General features: G+C 44.0%; 1 protein-coding gene across 1 annotated transcript in view; it reads left to right on the forward strand.

Annotated features, from left to right (window-relative positions):
- LOC135529975 (tenascin-like) overlaps positions 1 to 18,220 on the forward strand; it is a 46,158-nt gene that overhangs the window by 1,258 nt on the left and 26,680 nt on the right. Inside the window, 4 exon segments of the mRNA XM_064958371.1 lie at positions 1,078 to 1,227; positions 7,441 to 7,710; positions 8,367 to 8,552; positions 18,081 to 18,170. Coding sequence (XP_064814443.1) covers positions 1,078 to 1,227; positions 7,441 to 7,710; positions 8,367 to 8,552; positions 18,081 to 18,170 — 696 coding nt within the window.

Below are 18,220 nucleotides of genomic sequence, written 5' to 3' on the forward strand. Positions count from 1 at the left end.
CACTGAGTTATCAGTAGTAGACCTCTCATCTATAGAAACACTGAGTTATCAGTAGTAGACCTCTCATCTATGAAACACTGAGTTATCAGACCTCTCATCTCTAGATACTGACAGTAGAAGACCTCTCATCTTAGAAACAAACAATCTGACTGAGTTATCAGTAGTAGACCCGTCGTCTTCAAACAATCTGAGTGAGGAACACGCCTTTCCCTCGTCTCCCATGGTGCATTTTGTTGTTAATTGATCTGTCTCTACATATTCTACATGGAGGAGGCTGAGATCTTCAGAAGCCAAAAGCCTATCATTATCCCCACTTTCCTGTGGTCGAAACCATACACCGCCCCCTGAAAGGAATGACAGACCCACTCCTAGCTTCAGTAATTGCCCTGGCTATGTGCGTTTGTGTTCTAAATGGCACACCTTTCCCTATATAGAGCACTACTTTTGACCAGAAGCCTATGGGTCTATAGTTTCAGGTCAAAAGTAGTGCACAGTATAGGGAATAGGGTGTAGGGTGCCATTTGGGACAAATACTATGTGAACCTGAGTATCCTGTGGAAATAATGTAGCAGAGCCCGTATTCAAGTCTCTAAGTCAGCAGTTAAATGTGACTAAATGTTCTGCGAGGCTTCTGTCGACAGCTCTAATGGCCATGTACTGCAGCAATGAGGCACAGAACCATTATTGTTTCTGAATGCTTTGTTTTTTCTATTCCAAAGCCTATGAGAAGTAGCCCACAGACATGAAAGCCACAGTTCATTACATTCAGTCCCCCCCCCACATCCTTACAGTAGTTTAACCATCACAGACAGAATCCTCTGAGTACGATGTGGCTGCCCTATTCCCAAATAGCACCCCATCTACTATAAAGTGTGCTACTTTTGACCAGAGGGGCCCTGGGAAAGTAGTGTTTAGGGTGCCATTTGGGAATCGGCCCAAGTCTAACCTTGGCTTTGAGGTGGGTAACGGTAGATATATCCTAGATAGATAGGTACTTTATTGATCCCCAAGGTGAAGTGTGTCATAAAACATGCCATCCCATTTTAATGACTGGTGATGTTTGGTGTTGTCAGAAAGAGGAGAAGGGGGAGATTCTGAACTCCCTGGGCAGCCCTGACACCATGTTCGAGCAGTCTGGGCTGGGACCTGGTCAGGAGTACGAGGTCAAACTGGAGGTGGTGAAGAACAACACCAGCGGACCTGCAGCACGCAAAAGCCTTTTCACAAGTGAGTCCATAATACAGCACTTATAGAGTTCTATTCACTTGTTTTTTAGGACAAAAAATTGCTCCTCTAGGCCAATATCTTTCAGTTGGAAAATTAACCTGAATGTTGAATCTGCGTAGATGGTAGCTTGTCGCGCAATAAAACAAGTAAATGAAATAACTATTTCAAAATATGATGAACTATTTATTGCCAACCTCAAGTGTTCTTTAATCCTTGTATTCATGACATATTTGCATTGGATATAATCTATAAACCCCTTCTACGCCATTCTGACCGCCTGCTGGAGATTTAAAAGACATGATTCCCAGCAATACACACAGACTCAGAAGCAGCTTACAGCTGTCATAGTTACACACAGAAAAAACCTTGTCACCTTGATTCACTAGGTTTCTCTATTGAATATCCGCACTGCTGCAGCTCTGAGTGTGTTCCAAATGGCACCCTATTTCCTTTATAGTGCATCCATTTGGGATGCAGCTGGACAGTCTATCCAAGGCACCTTGAAGTGCCAATATTGAGTGATTAGCTTGTCACTTTTCATGGCAACGTCTTGATTTACCAGAGGTAGTAAACAGCCATCCCTACCCCTTCGGCTGGTTAACATTTATGTGGAAATCATATTTCCATAATGCTGCTGCTATAAGGGCTAATGGCTTTTATGGGATCAATATAACAATAGGTTTCATGTTGAAACTATACATCTCGTACCCTCTCACTAGCCAAGCTATTTTTAGGTGGCTCGAGGGGAGGTTAAAATATACTGCACTACCAACACATTAAAGAATAGTCATGGAGAATGGTGTGTTATTGTCATTTAGGAAAAAAAGCTTTCTGGAACATTCCAGCCCTAAACTATCAAAATAAAGAAAGTCACACACTCCATGTATAAACTACCAGCATGGGTATTTACCAATGTTTAGGCATCACTGTGCCTTCCTCAGGGTAATGTCATGAATACTTGAACCAGGTTATGTAGACAAAAAGTGCAATGAGTGTAATAAATGACAGTAGTAATGGGTGTGTCATAATGATTAAGTTAATTAAAATGAATTTGTGAAACTGTTAAAAAATAGTATATGGCATATTAAATATGTTACGCTATTGTTATCATATAGAAACATAATGGAATATTGTACATCATATTAGCATCAACATATGTTCTTTCATTCAATTTCACATAATAATTTTCTATTTCATTTCATATTTGTTAAATGTGATATTTTGGTTCAACCTTAATGTATATTAGGCATCATCATTGATGGTGTTCATTATACATTCAGGTTGAACCAAAAGATTACATGTAACAAATATGAAATTAAGTACGAAATGATTATGTGAAATTGAATGAAACAACCAACGTATGTTGATGCTAATATGATACAATATTCCATTATGTTTCTATATGATAACAATAGTGTAATATATTTAATATGCCATATACTATTTTTTTAACAGTTTCACAAATTCATTTTAATTAACTTAATCATTAAGACACACCCCTCACTACTGTCATTGATTACACTAATTGCACTGTTTGTCTACATAACCTGGTTCAAGTATTCATGACATTACCCAAAGGAAGGCACAGTGATGCCGAAATGTTGGCAAATACCCGTTAAATTGCTGGGAGTTTATACATGGAGTGTGCGACTTTCTTTCTTTTGATAGTTTATAGTTCATTCGCCGTTAGTCAGCACCTCCACACAAACTATTTCTCTTGGGTGTGCGCCAGCTCATGGTTTTTAACATGCCAGCGCTGACGTGGGAGCTGAACAGACTGGGAGCTTTCACCCCTGCCCTTGCAAGAGTTCTCTTTCAACAAATCAGAGTAAAGACATTTCAATATCCTTAAGCAAATGTTCTTCACAGGTTTCTGTACTAACCTGTATTGCCTCACCTCCATCCCAATTCAAGGTCAGGCTCTCTCTGCTTATTTATGGTTTGAAAAATGCATTCGCTTTGCCAGAGTAAACAGAACTAAACCACGAGCTACCTGACATTCCCCTCTTATACGCCCCCCTTCCTCTTTATCGGAGGGTAGTTTGTACATTATAGCGTTGACTGACACTATAGGACGAGCATGTCCGTGTCTAAAGTTTATGGAGCTGTTGAGCTGTTGAACATTGGAACCTGAGACACGCATACACACACGTACACACACACACACACACACGTACACACACACACACACACACACACACACACACACACACACACACACACACACACACACACACACACACACACACACACACACACACACACACACACACACACACACACACACACACACACACACACATACATATAAACACACACATATAAACACACACAAACATACTTTTACACAACAGCACTGGGATTATGTTACCTAGATCACCATGTAGCTCAAGGCCTCTCTATGTCTGCCATTAAAACACACAGACTCATGCCACATCAAATCAAATCAAATTTTATTGGTCACATACACATGGTTAGCAGATGCTAATGCAAGTGTAGTGAAATGCTTGTGCTTCTAGTTCAGACAGTGCAGCAATATCTAACAAGTAATCCAACAATTTCACAATGACCTAATACACAAATGTAAAGGGATGGAATAGGAATATGTACATATAAATATATGGATGAGCAATGGCCAAACGGCATTGGCAAGATGCAATAGATGGGATAAAATACAGTATACACATATGAGATGAGTAATGGAAGACATGTAAACATTATTAAAGTGTCATTTTTTTAGGTGACTAGTGATGCATTTATTAAAGTGGCCAGTGATTTGAGTCTGTATGTAGGTAGCAGCCTCTGTGTTAGTGATGGCTGTTTATCAGTCTAATGGCCTTGAGATAGAAGTTGTTTTTCAGTCTCTCGGTCCGTGCTTTGATGCACCTGTACTGACCTCGCCTTCTGGATGATAGCGGGGTGAACAGGCAGTGGGATGGGTGGTGGTTGTCCTTGATGATCTTTTTTGCCTTCCTTGTGACATCGAATGCTGTAGGTGTCCTGGAGGGCAGGTAGTTTGCTCCTGGTGATGCGTTGTGCTGACCGCACCACCCTCTGGAGAGTCTTGTGGTTGAGGGCGGCGCAGTTGCCATACCAGGCAGTGATACAGCCCGACAGGGCGCTTTGAATTGTACATCTGTAAACGTTTGTGAGGGTTTTAGGTGACAAGCCAAAATTATTCAGCCTCCTGTTGATCCTTCTTCACCACACTGTCTGTGTGGCTGGACCATTTCAGTTTGTCCGTGATGTGTATGCTGAGGAACTTAAAACTTTCCACCTACGTCACTATTGTCCTGTCGATGTGGATAGAGGAGTGCTCTCTCTGCTGTTTCCTGAAGTCCACGATCATCTCCTTTGTTTTGTTGATGTTGAGTGAGAGGTTGTTTTCCTGACACCACACTCCATGTGCCCTCACCTCCTCCCTGTAGGCTGGGGTGCTACCTCTGCTGTTTCCTGAAGTCCACAATCATCTCCCCTGTTTTGTTGACATTAAGTTATAGGTTGTTTTCATGACACCACACTCCATGTGCCCTCACCTCCTCCCTGTAGGCTGTCTCGTCGTTGTTGGTAATCAAGCCCGCTACTGTTGTGTCATCTGCAAACTTGATGATTGAGCTGGAGGCGTGCATGGCCACGCAGTCATGGGTGAACAGGGAGTACAGGAGGGGGCTGAGCACATACCCTTGTGGGGCCCCAGTGTTGAGGATCAGTGAAGAGGAGATGTTGATTCCTACCTTCACCACCTGGGGGCGGGCCGTCAGAAAGTCCAGGATGCAATTGCACAGGGCGGGGTTGAGACCCAGGGCCTTAAGCTTAATGATGAGCTTGGAGGGTACTATGGTGTTGATTGCTGAGCTGTAGTCAATGAACAACATGCTTACATAGGTATTCCTCTTGTCCAGATGGGATAGGGCAGTGTGCGGTGTGACGGTCGATTGCATCGTCTGTGGACCTGTTGGGGCGGTTTGCAAACTGAAGTGGGTCTAGGGTGGCAAGTAAGGTGGAGGTGATATGATCCTTGACTAGTCTCTCAAAGCACACCAGGATGACAGAGGTGAGTACTACGACGTGATAGTCATTTAGTTCAGTTATCTTTGCATTCTTGGGTATAGGAACAATGGTAGCCATCTTGAAGCATGTGGGTGCAGCAGACTGGGATAGGGAGCAATTGAATATGTCCGTAAACACACCAGCCAGCTGGTCTGCACATGCTCTGAGGACGCGGCTAAGGACGCCGTCTTGGCCAGCAGCCTTGTGAGGGTTAACACGTTGAAATGTCTTACTCACATCGGCCACGGAGAAGGAGAGGGGGGACCGCAGTCCCTGGTAGCGGGCCGCGTCGGTGGCACTGTATTACCCTCAATGCGGGCAATGTTGTTTAGTTTTTCTGGAAGCAAGACGTCGGTGCCCGTGACTTGGCTGGGTTTCTTTTTGTAGTCCATAACTGCCTGTAGACTCTGCCACATTCGTCTCGTGTCTGAGCCGTTGAATTGCAACTCTACGTTGTCCCTATACCAGCATTCCACTTGTTTGATTGCCTTGCAGAGGGAATAACTACACTGTTTATATTCGGCCATATTCCTAGTCATCTTTCCATCATTGAATGTGATGGCTCGCACATTCAGCTTTGCGCGAATGCTGCCATCTATACATGGTGTCTGATCAGGGTAAGTTTTAATAGTCACATAGACATAGTGTAGTGGGATTAGCATTCTGTGGGACTAATTGCATGGAGAGATTTACATTTACATTACATTTAAGTCATTTAGCAGACGCTCTTATCCAGAGCGACTTACAAATTGGTGAATTCACCTTCTGACATCCAGTGGAACAGCCACTTTACAATAGTGCATCTAAATCATTAAGGGGGGGGGGGTGGTGAGAAGGATTACTTATCCTATCCTAGGTATTCCTTGAAGAGGTGGGGTTTCAGGTGTCTCCGGAAGGTGGTGATTGACTCCGCTGTCCTGGCGTCGTGAGGGAGTTTGTTCCACCATTGGGGGGCCAGAGCAGCGAACAGTTTTGACTGGGCTGAGCGGGAACTGTACTTCCTCAATGGTAGGGAGGCGAGCAGGCCAGAGGTGGATGAACGCAGTGCCCTTGCTTGGGTGTAGGGCCTGATCAGAGCCTGGAGGTACTGCGGTGCCGTTCCCCTCACAGCTCCGTAGGCAAGCACCATGGTCTTGTAGCGGATGCGAGCTTCAACTGGAAGCCAGATCCCCTCCCCCATGCCCTCCCACATCCCCTCCCCTATGGTGTGTGTTTGTGTGGGAGGGAGGGACCACTCCGGCTCATGGGAAGCCATCATCCTCCCAGGAAACAATCACAACCCTCGAACGACACACACACACACACACACACACACACACACACACACACACACACACACACACACACACACACACAGCCAGCCAATCTCATTTGCGGTTAAATCTATGTTAAGCTCCAGTGCAGATTCCCTGTTTTATCTTTCTTCTGCAGAAGGTTGACTTTCCTGAAGTTGCTAATTGTGACAAATCCATTCCATCATAATCTAGGGAAAGTGCCTTTCATGCTCTGGGTTTTGATCTGTACTTAAATTAATAATGTCATGCATGGATGCCTAAAAGAAAACATAGTTCATTTTCAAATGATTATTGGTAGTAAATCCTGTCACTATTCATATTCAACCCTGTAACAAAGGCTCTGATGAGAGCTCAAACTTTTTAAATCATATCCATAGTCTCTCTGCCCAGGCCAAGATCACTGGTAAGTGATCTCATTTTACTAGATATCTGTAAAATCCATGGCCTTGTACCAGGACACCTGCACCCAGTATCACCTTATTAAAAATAGACAACCAGCCTTAATAAACCCCGTTCTCTGACCAAACTCGGTTCTCGGGACCCCAAGGGGTGCATGTTTTGGTTTTTGCTCTAGCACTACACAGCTGATTAAAATAATCAACTAATCATCAAGTTTGATCATTTGAATCAGCTGTGTAATGTTATGGCAAAAACCAAAATGTGCACCCCCTGGGGACTCGAGGACTTAGTTTGGGAAATGCTGCTCTACATAAAAAACATCATGAATGCTAACTAAATGTTCTCAGTCCTGGGGTGTGACCCAAACTGCACCCTATTCCCTATATAGTGCAATACATTTGACCAGGTATCACAGAGCTGTATTCATATCGCACCCTGTATTCACACCCCCCACCTCCTCTCTTCCCAGAGATCGATTCTCCTAGAGAGGTGAATTTGCGTGATGTAACGGACACCACAGCGCTGGTGACCTGGTTCCTGCCTGTGGCCATGGTGGATGGGGTGAGAGTGTCCTATGGGCCCAGCAAAAAACCCTCAGACAGGAACACAGTGGAGCTGTCCTCCAGCGACACACAGCACCACCTGGGCAGCCTGAACCCTGACACAGAGTATGAGGTGTCGCTCATGGCCAAGAGGGGAGAGATGACCAGCGTGCCTGTATCTGAGACCTTCCTAACAGGTAAGACTAGAGTTGTATTCCATTTGGCACCTTATTCCATTTATAGTGCATCAAGGCCCATTAGGGACAAGCAAACTATACAACACTAGGGTTGCAAAAGTTTTCCAGAGATCTTTGAATCAGGAGGGAATAAATAGGAAATCTGGAAATCGTTCAACCGGGATTTCTGGAAAAACCTGGAATCGGGAGGGAATAAGCAGGAAATCTGGAAATCGTTCAACCGGGATTTCTGGAAAACATGGGAATTTGGGGAAAGTGGCTGGAAGTGTGGATCTCTTTAAACAGCACAATATCAAAATTATGGATGTGTAATAATTTGTTTGCTGGATCATTGATTAGAATAAAGGTAATGTTGATTATTGAAATGTTTATATGTTCATGTCTTACCCTTTAGCTGTTATACATTTAGATTCAATTAAAATAAATATCCAATAAGCTTAAAAAATAGATAAAAAACTGTCCAGTATCTTTGATCAACTAGGCCAGGGGTGTCAAAGTCATTTTGCCCAGGGGGCCACATCCTAGACAAACATACTAACTGGCGATAAGTAAGTGTTGGTCTGTTCTCAACTGGGGTCTGGACCACACATCGTATTGTATTTGCGAGGGGATCATGACATTCCCCCCTGCCTGATCTATGACTGGATGTGTTCCAGACCTGGATGCCCCACGGGACCTGCAGACGGTAGAGCTGACTGACGAGAGCATTACTCTGGAGTGGAAGAACAGCCAGGCTCAAGTAGACAACTACCGCATCAAATATGGCCCCCTCTCTGGAGGAGACCATGGAGAGCTGTTGTTCCCTACCGGACCCCTGGACACCACCCAGGCCAAGATCACTGGTAAGTGATCTCATTTTACTAGATATCTGTAAAACCCTGATGAACTGTAAGGGCCGAAACGTGTTAGTTATATCAATGACCATGTGTTTTTATCAACTCCAACTTCCCTCCAAGAGTTCCTCTTCCAAGAATTCCTCTTCTCTTCCGTTTACTCCTCAGTTCATGCACCTTGGTTGTAGAGCAAGGTAGTGGCAACTGCTCCTTTTCCTTTGTTCAAGATCACTGGTAAGACAGAGCCCCTCCACTAGTCTAGTTATAACAGGATGCTTTTGGTGGTGGTGTTGTGTAATATCTGTGAAATTTCAGTTTTTAGATATTTTTGTTGTTACCTCTTAAAAAAACAATCAATGTGAGAACAGCTATGAAACAACTGTCCTGTCTTTGTGTAAATTAATATACACTACATGACCAAAAGTATGTGGACACCTGCTCGTCGAACATCTCATTCCAAAATCATGGGCATTAATATGGAGTTGGTCCCCCTTTGCTGTTATAACAGCCTCCACTCTTCTGGGAAGGCTTTCCACTAGATGTTGGAACATTGCTGCGGGTACTTGCACCCATTCAGTCACAAGAGCATTAGTGAGGTTTGGCACTGATGTTGGGCAATTAGGCCTGGCTCGCAGTCAGCGTTCCAATTCATCCCAAAGGTGTTCGATGGGATTGAGGTCAGGGCTCTGTGCAGGCCAGTCAAGTTCTTCCATACCGATCTTGACAAAACATTTCTGTATGCACCTCGCTTTGTGCACGGGGCCATTGACAAGCTGAAACAGGAAAGGGCCTTCCCAAAAATGTTTACACAATGTTAGAAGCACAGACTCGTCGTGGTATGCTGTAGCCTTAAGATTTCCCTTCACTGGATCTAAGGGGCTTAGCCCGAGCCATGAAAAAACCCTAGACCATTATTCCTCCTCCACCAACTTTACAGCTGGCACTATGCATTGGGGCAGGTAGCATTCTCCTGGCATCCGCCAAACCCAGATTCGTCCATCGGACTGCCAGATGGTGAAGAGTGATTCATTACTCCAGAGAACACGTTTCCACTGCTCCAGTGTCCAATGGCAGCGGATGTTGCACCACACCAGCCAACGCCTGGCATTGAGCATGGTCATCTTAGGCTTGTGTGCAGCTGCTCGGCCATGGAAACCCATTTCATCAAACTTCCAACGAACTGTTCTTGTGCTGACGTTGCTTCCACAGGCAGTTTGGAACAAGGTAGTGAGTGTTGCAACCGAGGACAAGCGGGTTTTATTACACTACTTACTTCAGCACTCGCCGGTCCCGTTCTGTGAGCTTGTGTGTCCTCCCTCTTTGCGGCTTAGCCATTGCTTCTAGACGTTTCCATTTCACAATAACAGCACATATGTTGACCGGGGCAGCTCAAGCAGGGCAGAAATTTGACGAACTGACTTGTTGGAAAGGTGGCATCCTATGACTGTGCCACCTTGAAAGTCACTGAGCTCTTCAGTAAGGCCATTCTCCTGCCAATATTTGTCTATGGAGATTGCATTGCTGTGTGCTTGATGTTATACACCTGTCAGCAATGGGTGCGGCTGAAATAGCTGAATCTACTAATTTGAAGGGGTGTCCACGTATTGCTGTATATATAGTGTATATTGTTTTTCAATGTAAACGGCAGCCTTGCTCAGCCAACTGTTCTGCTGCCAAGCGTTTGCGGCCCTCCTTCTAAATTGTCATTATTAAATTCAATACACTTATTTACAGATGGGCTGCTTTGTTTTTCTGTCATCAAATGTTTGTCCGGCCACAAAAGACCCCCACTCTATTAGAAGACAGCTCAAGGGAGTTTGCATTCAGGCCTTAAATGGAATAACACTACTATTTCAATGTGAGATTCATCCTGGTTTAACAAGAAATGCAGGGAGGGCCTATTTTTATCTTCCTGCACCGGGTTCCCATTATACTCCATGTTTTGAGTCCGGCGGGCGGACAGACTCTTTTTGTCTACCGTGTGCCACTGCATCAACGGATTAAGCTCCCTGGCTGAGAAAAAAAAAGTTCCAAACGGGTAATGGTGTCTTTGTCTGGGGCCTGTTCTTTGTTCTTGGGAGACCCATCCCCTGTAAATAAGGCATTGGCTGTGTCCCAAAATGCCATCCTATTCCCTATATAGTGCACTACTTTTGATCAGGGACCATCTGACTATAGGCTCTGGTCAGAAGTAGTGCACTATATATGGAATAAGGTGGCATTTGGGATGCATCCAGTGCTTCTATTCAGCTGACTGGCCTCCCCGGTCCCCCTCCGCTCCTCTCCGCTCCTCACAAACCTCAGCACTTTTTTTTTTCACACAGTTATTATCTGTAATTGCCTTCACGCTTGTGATTTTATTGATAATGAGTTTCCTCTGCGTTAGGTATAATTTCATGCTTCTTGTGCCTGGTTGCCTAGTGACCTCTGTGGGAGTTAATAAAGGAAATGAAGGCCGTTGGACTGAAGGCTCTTAATTGCACCGCACAGCGCGGCCACATAGCCGGACTAAAAGGATCTCAAAGCCTCTTATATCATAGCAAATGTTGTTTCTGCCCCATATAGCGCCTCTTCTAGATCAATCAGAGCAGATAGAGGTTCCAAAATGAAGAGGCTGAAAATAAACCCAATTATGCTTCAATCTATTAGCAAGGCAATTAAATCAAATCAAATCAAATGTATTTATATAGCCCTTCTTACATCAGCTGATATCTCAAAGTGCTGTACAGAAACCCAGCCTAAAACCCCAAACAGCAAGCAATGCAGGTGTATAAGCACGGTGGCTAGTAAAAACACCCTAGAAAGGCCTAAACCTAGGAAGAAACCTAGAGAGGAACCAGGCTATGAGGGGTGGCCAGTCCTCTTCTGGCTGTGCCGGCTGGAGATTATAACAGAACATGGCCAAGATGTTCAAATGTTCATAAATGACCAGCATGGTCAAATAATAATAATCACAGTAGTTGTCGAAGGTGCAACAATTCAGCACCTCAGGAGTAAATGTCAGTTGGCTTTTCATATCCGATCATTAAGAGTATCTCTTCTGCTCCTGCTGTCTCAAGAGAGTTGAAAACAGCAGGTCTGGGACAGGCAGCATGTCTGGCGAACAGGTCAGGGTTCCATAGCCGCAGGCAGAACAGTTGAAACTGGAGCAGCAAAACGGCCAGGTGGACTGGGGACAGCAAGGAGTCATCATGCCAGGTAGTCCTGAGGCATGGTCCTAGGGCTAAGGTCCTCCGAGAGAAAGAAAGAAAGAATGAAAGAAAGAAAGAGAGAAAGAGAGAATTAGAGAGAGCATACTTCAATTCACACAGGAGACCTGAAAAGGCAGGAGAAGTACTCCAGATATAGCAGACTGACCCTAGCCGCCCGACACATAAACTACTGCAGCATAAATACTGGAGGCTGAGACAGGAGGGGTCAGGAGACACTGTGGCCCCATCCGATGATACCCCCGGACAGGGCCAAACAGGCAGGATATAACCCCACCCACTTTGCCAAAGCACAGCCCCCACACCACTAGAGGGATATTTTCAACCACCAACTTACCATCCTGAGACAAGGCCGAGTATAGCCCACAAAGATCTCCGCCACGGCACAACCCAAGGGGGGGCACCAATCCAGAAAGGACGATCACGTCAGTGACTCAACCCACTCAAGTGACATACCCCTCCTAGGGACGGCATGGAAGAGCACCAGTAAGCCAGTGACTCAGCTCCTATAATAGGGTTAGAGGCAGAAAATCCCAGTCGAGAGAGGGGAACCAGCCAGGCAGAGACAGCAAGGGCTGTTCATTGCTCCAGAGCCTTTCCCTTCACCTTCACACTGCTAGGCCAGACTACACTCAATCATATGATGTACTGAAGAGATGAGTCTTCAGTAAAGACTTAAAGGTTGAGACTGAGTCTGTGTCTCTCACATGGGTAGGCAGACCATTCCATAAAAATGGAGCTCTATAGGAGAAATCCCTGCCTCCAGCTTAGAAATTCTAGGGATAATTAGGAGGCCTGCGTCTTGTGACCATAGCGTACGTGCAGGTATGTACGGCAGGACCAAATCAGAGAGATAGGTAGGAGCAAGCCCATGTAATGCTTTGTAAGTTAGCAGTAAAACCTTGAAATCAACCCTTGCCTTGACAGGAAGCCAGTGTAGGGAGACTAGCACTGGAGTAATATGATCCAATATTTTGGTTCTAGTCAGGATTCTAGCAGCCGACAAACCATTCACAGAGACAAACTGATATCTTTCCGACAGATAAGATCACAACCAGGACAGAACTTGTCCGTGTTGACCAGTTTGGGTTTCCAATCTCTCCAAAAGAATGTGGTGATCGATGGTATCAAAAGCAGCACTAAGGTCTAGGAGCACGAGGACAGATACAGAGCATCGGTCTGACGCCATTAAAAGGTCATTTACCACCTTCACAAGTGCAGTCTCAGTGCTTTGATGGGGTCTTAAACCAGACTGAAGCATTTCATATATGTTGTTTGTCTTCAGGAAGGCAGTGAGTTGCCGTGCAACAACTTTTTCTAACATTTTTGAGAGGAATGGAAGATTCAACATAGGCTGATTAGTTTTTTATATTTTCTGGGTAAAGGTTTGGCTTTTTCAAGCGAGGCTTTGTTACTGCCACTTTTAGTGAGTTTGGTACACATCCGGTGGATAGAGAGCCGTTTATTATGTTCAACATAGGAGGGCCAAGCACAGGAAGCAGCTCTTTCAGTAGTTTAGATGGAATAGGGTCCAGTATGCAGCTTGAAGGTTTAGAGGCCATGATTATTTTCATCATTGTGTCAAGAGATATAGTACTAAAACACTTGAGTGTCTCTCTTGATCCTAGGTCCTGGTAGAGTTGTGCAGACTCAGGACAACTGAGCTTTGGAGGAATACGCAGATTTAAACATGAGTCAGTAATTTGTTTTCTAATGATCATGATCTTTTCCTCAAAGACGTTCATGAATTTATTACTGCTGAAGTGAAAGCCATCCTCTCTTGGGAAATACTGCCTTTTAGTTAGCTTTGCGACAGTATCAAAAATAAATGTAGGATTGTTCTTATTTTCCTCAATTAAGTTGGAAAAATAGGATGATCGAGCAGTGAGAGTTCTTCGATACTGCACGGTACTGTCTTTCCAAGCTAGTCGGAAGACTTCCAGTTTGGTGGAGCAGCAGTGACGGCTCTTCGATACTGCACGGTACTGTCTTTCCAAGCTAGTCGGAAGACTTCCAGTTTGGTGTGGTGCCATTTCTGTTCCAATTTTCTGGAAGCTTACTTCAGAGCTCGGGTATTTTCTGTATACCAGGGAGCTAGTTTCTAATGACAAATGTTTTTAGTTTTTAGGGGTGCAACTGCATCTTGGGTATTGCGCAAGGTTAAATTTAGTTCCTCAATTAGGTGGTTAACTTATTTTTGTCCTCTGACGTCCTTGGGTAGGCAGAGGGAGTCTGAAAGGGCATCAAGGAATCTTTCGGTTGTTTGATATTTTATAGCACGACTTTTGATGCTCCTTGGTTGGGGTCTGAGCAGATTATTTGTTGCGATTGCAACCGTAATAAAATGGTGGTCCGATAGTCCAGGATTATGAGGAAAAACATTAAGATCCACAATGTTTATTCCATGGTACAAAACTAGGTCCAGAGTATGACTGTGACTGTGACAGTGAGTGGGTCCAGAGACATGTTGGACAAACCCCAATGAGTCGATGATGGCTCCGAAAGCCTTTTTTGAGTGGGTCTGTGGACTTTTCCATGTGAATATTAAAATCACCAAAAATTTGAATATTATCTGCTATGACTACAAGGTCCGATAGGAATTCATGGAACTCAATGAGGAACACTGTTTATGGCCCAGGAGGCCTGTAAACAGAAGCTATAAAAAGTGATTGAGAAGCTCAAAAGACGAAAAAGGTTGGGGGTTATTTTGTAAATTGAAATTTGCTATCGTAAATGTTAGCAACACCTCCGCCTTTGCGGGATGCACGAGGGATATTGTCACTAGTGTAACCAGGAGGTGAGGCTTCATTTAACTCAGTCAAGCCAATCACATCAAGATTATGATCAGTGATTAGTTCATTGACTATAACTGCCTTTGAAGTGATCTAACATTAAGTAGCCCTATTTTGAGATGTGAGGTATCACGATCTCTTTCTATAATGGCAGGAATGGAGGAGGTATTTATTCTCATGAGATTGCTAAGGAGAACACCGCCATGTTTAGTTTTGACCAACCTAGGTCGAGGCACAGCCACAGTCTCAATGGGAATAGCTGAGCTGACTACACTGACTGTGCTAGTGGCAGACTCCATTAAGCTGGCAGGCTAGCTAACAGCCTGCTGCCTGGCTTGCACTCTATTTCATTGTGGAGCTAGAGGAGTTAGAGCCCTGTCTATGTTGGTAGATAAGATGAGAGCACCCCTCCAGTTAGGATGGAGTCCGTCACTCCTCAACAGACCAGGCTTGGTCCTGTTTGTGGGTGAGTCCCAGAAAGAGGGCCAATTATCTACAAATTCTATATTTTGGGAGGGGCAGAAAACAGTTTTCAACCAGCGATTGAGTTTTGAGACTCTGCTGTAGAGCTCATCACTCCCCTGACTGGGAGGGGGCCAGAGACAATTACTCGATGCCGAAACATCTTTCTAGATGTATAGGCTGAAGCTACGTTGCACTTGGTGACCTCTGACTGTTTCATCCTAACATTGTTGGTGCCGACGTGGATAACAATATCTCTATACTCTCTACACTCGCCAGTTTTAGCTTTAGCCAGTACCATTTTCAGATTAGCCTTAACATCGGTAGCCCTGCCCCCTGGTAAACAGTGTATGATCTAAGTCTAATACTGCGGGTAATGGAGTCGCCAATGACTAGGGTGTTCAATTTGTCAGAGCTAAAGGTGGGAAACTTCGGCGTCTCAGACTCCATAACGGGAGGAGTAGAGACCAGAGAAGTCTGGTAATAAAATCTATTGTCCAGGTGTAGCAGCTACAATCACAACAAACTTCAAATGTTCGACAGACCCATGTTTATTATGTGGATTCTACTAGAACTTAATTATCCATTTTCCTGCTTGAACAACTTTTACCTGTGACTAGCCTTTGAAGGCACAACATCAACTATACAGTGGGGAGAACAAGTATTTGATACCCTGCCAATTGTACAAGTTTTCCTACTTACAAAGCATGAGAGGTCTGTAATTTTTTTATCACAGGTACACTTCAAATGTGAGGGACAGAGTCTAAAGCACAAATCCAGAAATGATTTTTAAGTAATCAATTTGCATTTTATTGCATGACATAAGTATTTGATACTTCTGAAAAGCAGAACTTAATATTTGGTACAGAAACCTTTGTTTGCAATTACAGAGATCATACGTTTCCTGTAGTTCTTGACCAGGTTTGCACACTGCAGCAGGGAATTTGGCCCACTCCTCCATACAGACCTTCTCCAGAACTATAAGGTTTCGGGGCTGTCACTGGGCAATACGGACTTTCAGCTCCCTCCAAAGATGTTCTATTGGGTTCAGGTCTGGAGACTGGCTAGGCCACTCCAGGACCTTGAGATGCTTCTTACGGAGCCACTCCTTAGTTGCCCTGGCTGTGTGTTTCGGGTCGTTGTCATGCTGGAAATCCCAGTCACGACGCATCTTCAATGCTCTTACTGAGGGAAGGAGGTTGTTGGCCAAGATCTCGTGGTACATGGCCCCATCCATCCTCCCCTCAATACAGTGCAGTCGTCCTGTCCCCTTTGCAGAAAAACATCCCCAAAGAATTATGTTTCCACCTCCATGCTTCACGGTTGGGATGGTGTTCTTGGGGTTGTACTCATCCTTCTTCTTCCTCCAAACACGGCGAGTGAAGTTTAGACCAAAAAGCTCTATTTTTGTCTCATCAGACCACATGACCTTCTCCCATTCCTCTTCTGGATCATCCAGATGGTCATTGGCAAACTACAGACGGACCTGGACATGCACTGGCTTGAGCAGAGGGACCTTGCGTGCGCTGCAGGATTTTAATCCATGACGGCGTCGTGTGTTACTAATGGTTTTCTTTGAGACTGTGGTCCCAGCTCTCTTCAGGTCATTGACCAGGTCCTGCCGTGTAGTTCTGGGCTGATCCATCACCGTCCTCATGATCATTGATGCCCCACGAGGTGAGATCTTGCATGGAGCTCCAGATAGAGGGTGATTGACCGTCATCTTGAACTTCTTCCATTTTCTAATAATTGCGCCAACAGTTGTTCCCTTCTCACCAAGTTGCTTGCCTATTGTCCTGTAGCCCTTCCCAGCCTTGTGCAGGTCTACAATTTTATCCCTGATGTCTGTTTGATTGAGTCTGTTTGATTGACATCACAATTGGTCCTTTTGTTCGATTAATTCCGTCCATATATATCCAAAATGTCAATTTATTTGGCGCGTTTGATCCAGAAGGCAACTTTTAAAATATTTTGTAGTGACGTTGCGCAATTTGGAAGCTGTTTTAGCTTCCAAATTGCGCAACGTCACTACAAAATATTTTAAAAGTTGCCTGTAAACTTTGCCAAACATTTCAAACTACTTTTGTTATACAACTTTAGGTATTTTTAAATGTTAATTATCGATCAAATTGAAGACGGGTCTGTCTGTGTTCAATTCAGGAAGACAACAAACCAAGCTACTTTTCAAGTCTTGCGCAACTCTCAACAGTGTTACGCAGTTCCTAGATGGCCGTACTTCTTCATTGCATAAAATAATAACCTCAACCAAATTCCAAAGACTGGTGACATCCAGTGGAAGCGGTAGAAACTGAAAACAAGTTCCTAAGAAATATTGTTTCCCAATGAGAACCCACTGAACAGACAGAGACATAAAAAAAGAAAATTCTGAACGGTTAGTCCTCAGGGTTTTGCCTGCTACATAAGTTCTGTTATACTCAGACATGATTCAAACAGTTTTAGAAACTCCAGAGTGTTTTCTATCCAAATCTAATAATAGTATGCATATCATATATTATTGGCATGAGTAGCAGGAAGTTGAAATTGGGCACGCTATTTATCCAAAAGTGAAAATGCTGCCCCCTATACCTTATGAAGTTAATACAGGTAATGAGTGGAAAACAGGAGGGCTTCTTAAAGAAAAACTAACAGGTCTGTGAGAGCCAGAATTCTTACTGGTTGGTAGGAGATCAAATACTTGTCATGCAATAAAATGCAAATTAATTACTTAAAAATCATACAATGTGATTTTCTGGATTTTTGTTTTAGATTCCGACTCTCACAGTTGAAGTGTACCTATGATAGAAATGACAGACCTCTACATGCTTTGTCAGTAGGAAAACCTGCAAAATCGGCGGGTTATCAAATACTTGTTCTCCCCACTGTAGCTTTAAAAGCCTTGAAGAGCTTCGGTATTTTTCACCTGCAAACAGCTGGATGTTTTAATATAAAACTTTAAACATATTGTTTTCATTGATAAATATTTGATATTAAAAATACAATAACATGTTTTTGTTCTCATGCTCTGTTTGCATACATCCGGTACGATAAGTGTTCTTCGTCTGTGTGTTGTGTAGGCCTGAGAGCTGGGACAGAGTATGGGATGGGAGTGACAGCTGTGAAGAGTGAGCGTGAGAGCCTTCCTACCACCACCAATGCTGTTACAGGTGAGAGATATGACCTTTTTCTGTATTGTAAAGAAATACATTGTTTTTGT

Source organism: Oncorhynchus masou, unplaced genomic scaffold, assembly GCF_036934945.1.
Source record: "Oncorhynchus masou masou isolate Uvic2021 unplaced genomic scaffold, UVic_Omas_1.1 unplaced_scaffold_1225, whole genome shotgun sequence".
Taxonomy (NCBI): domain Eukaryota; kingdom Metazoa; phylum Chordata; class Actinopteri; order Salmoniformes; family Salmonidae; genus Oncorhynchus; species Oncorhynchus masou.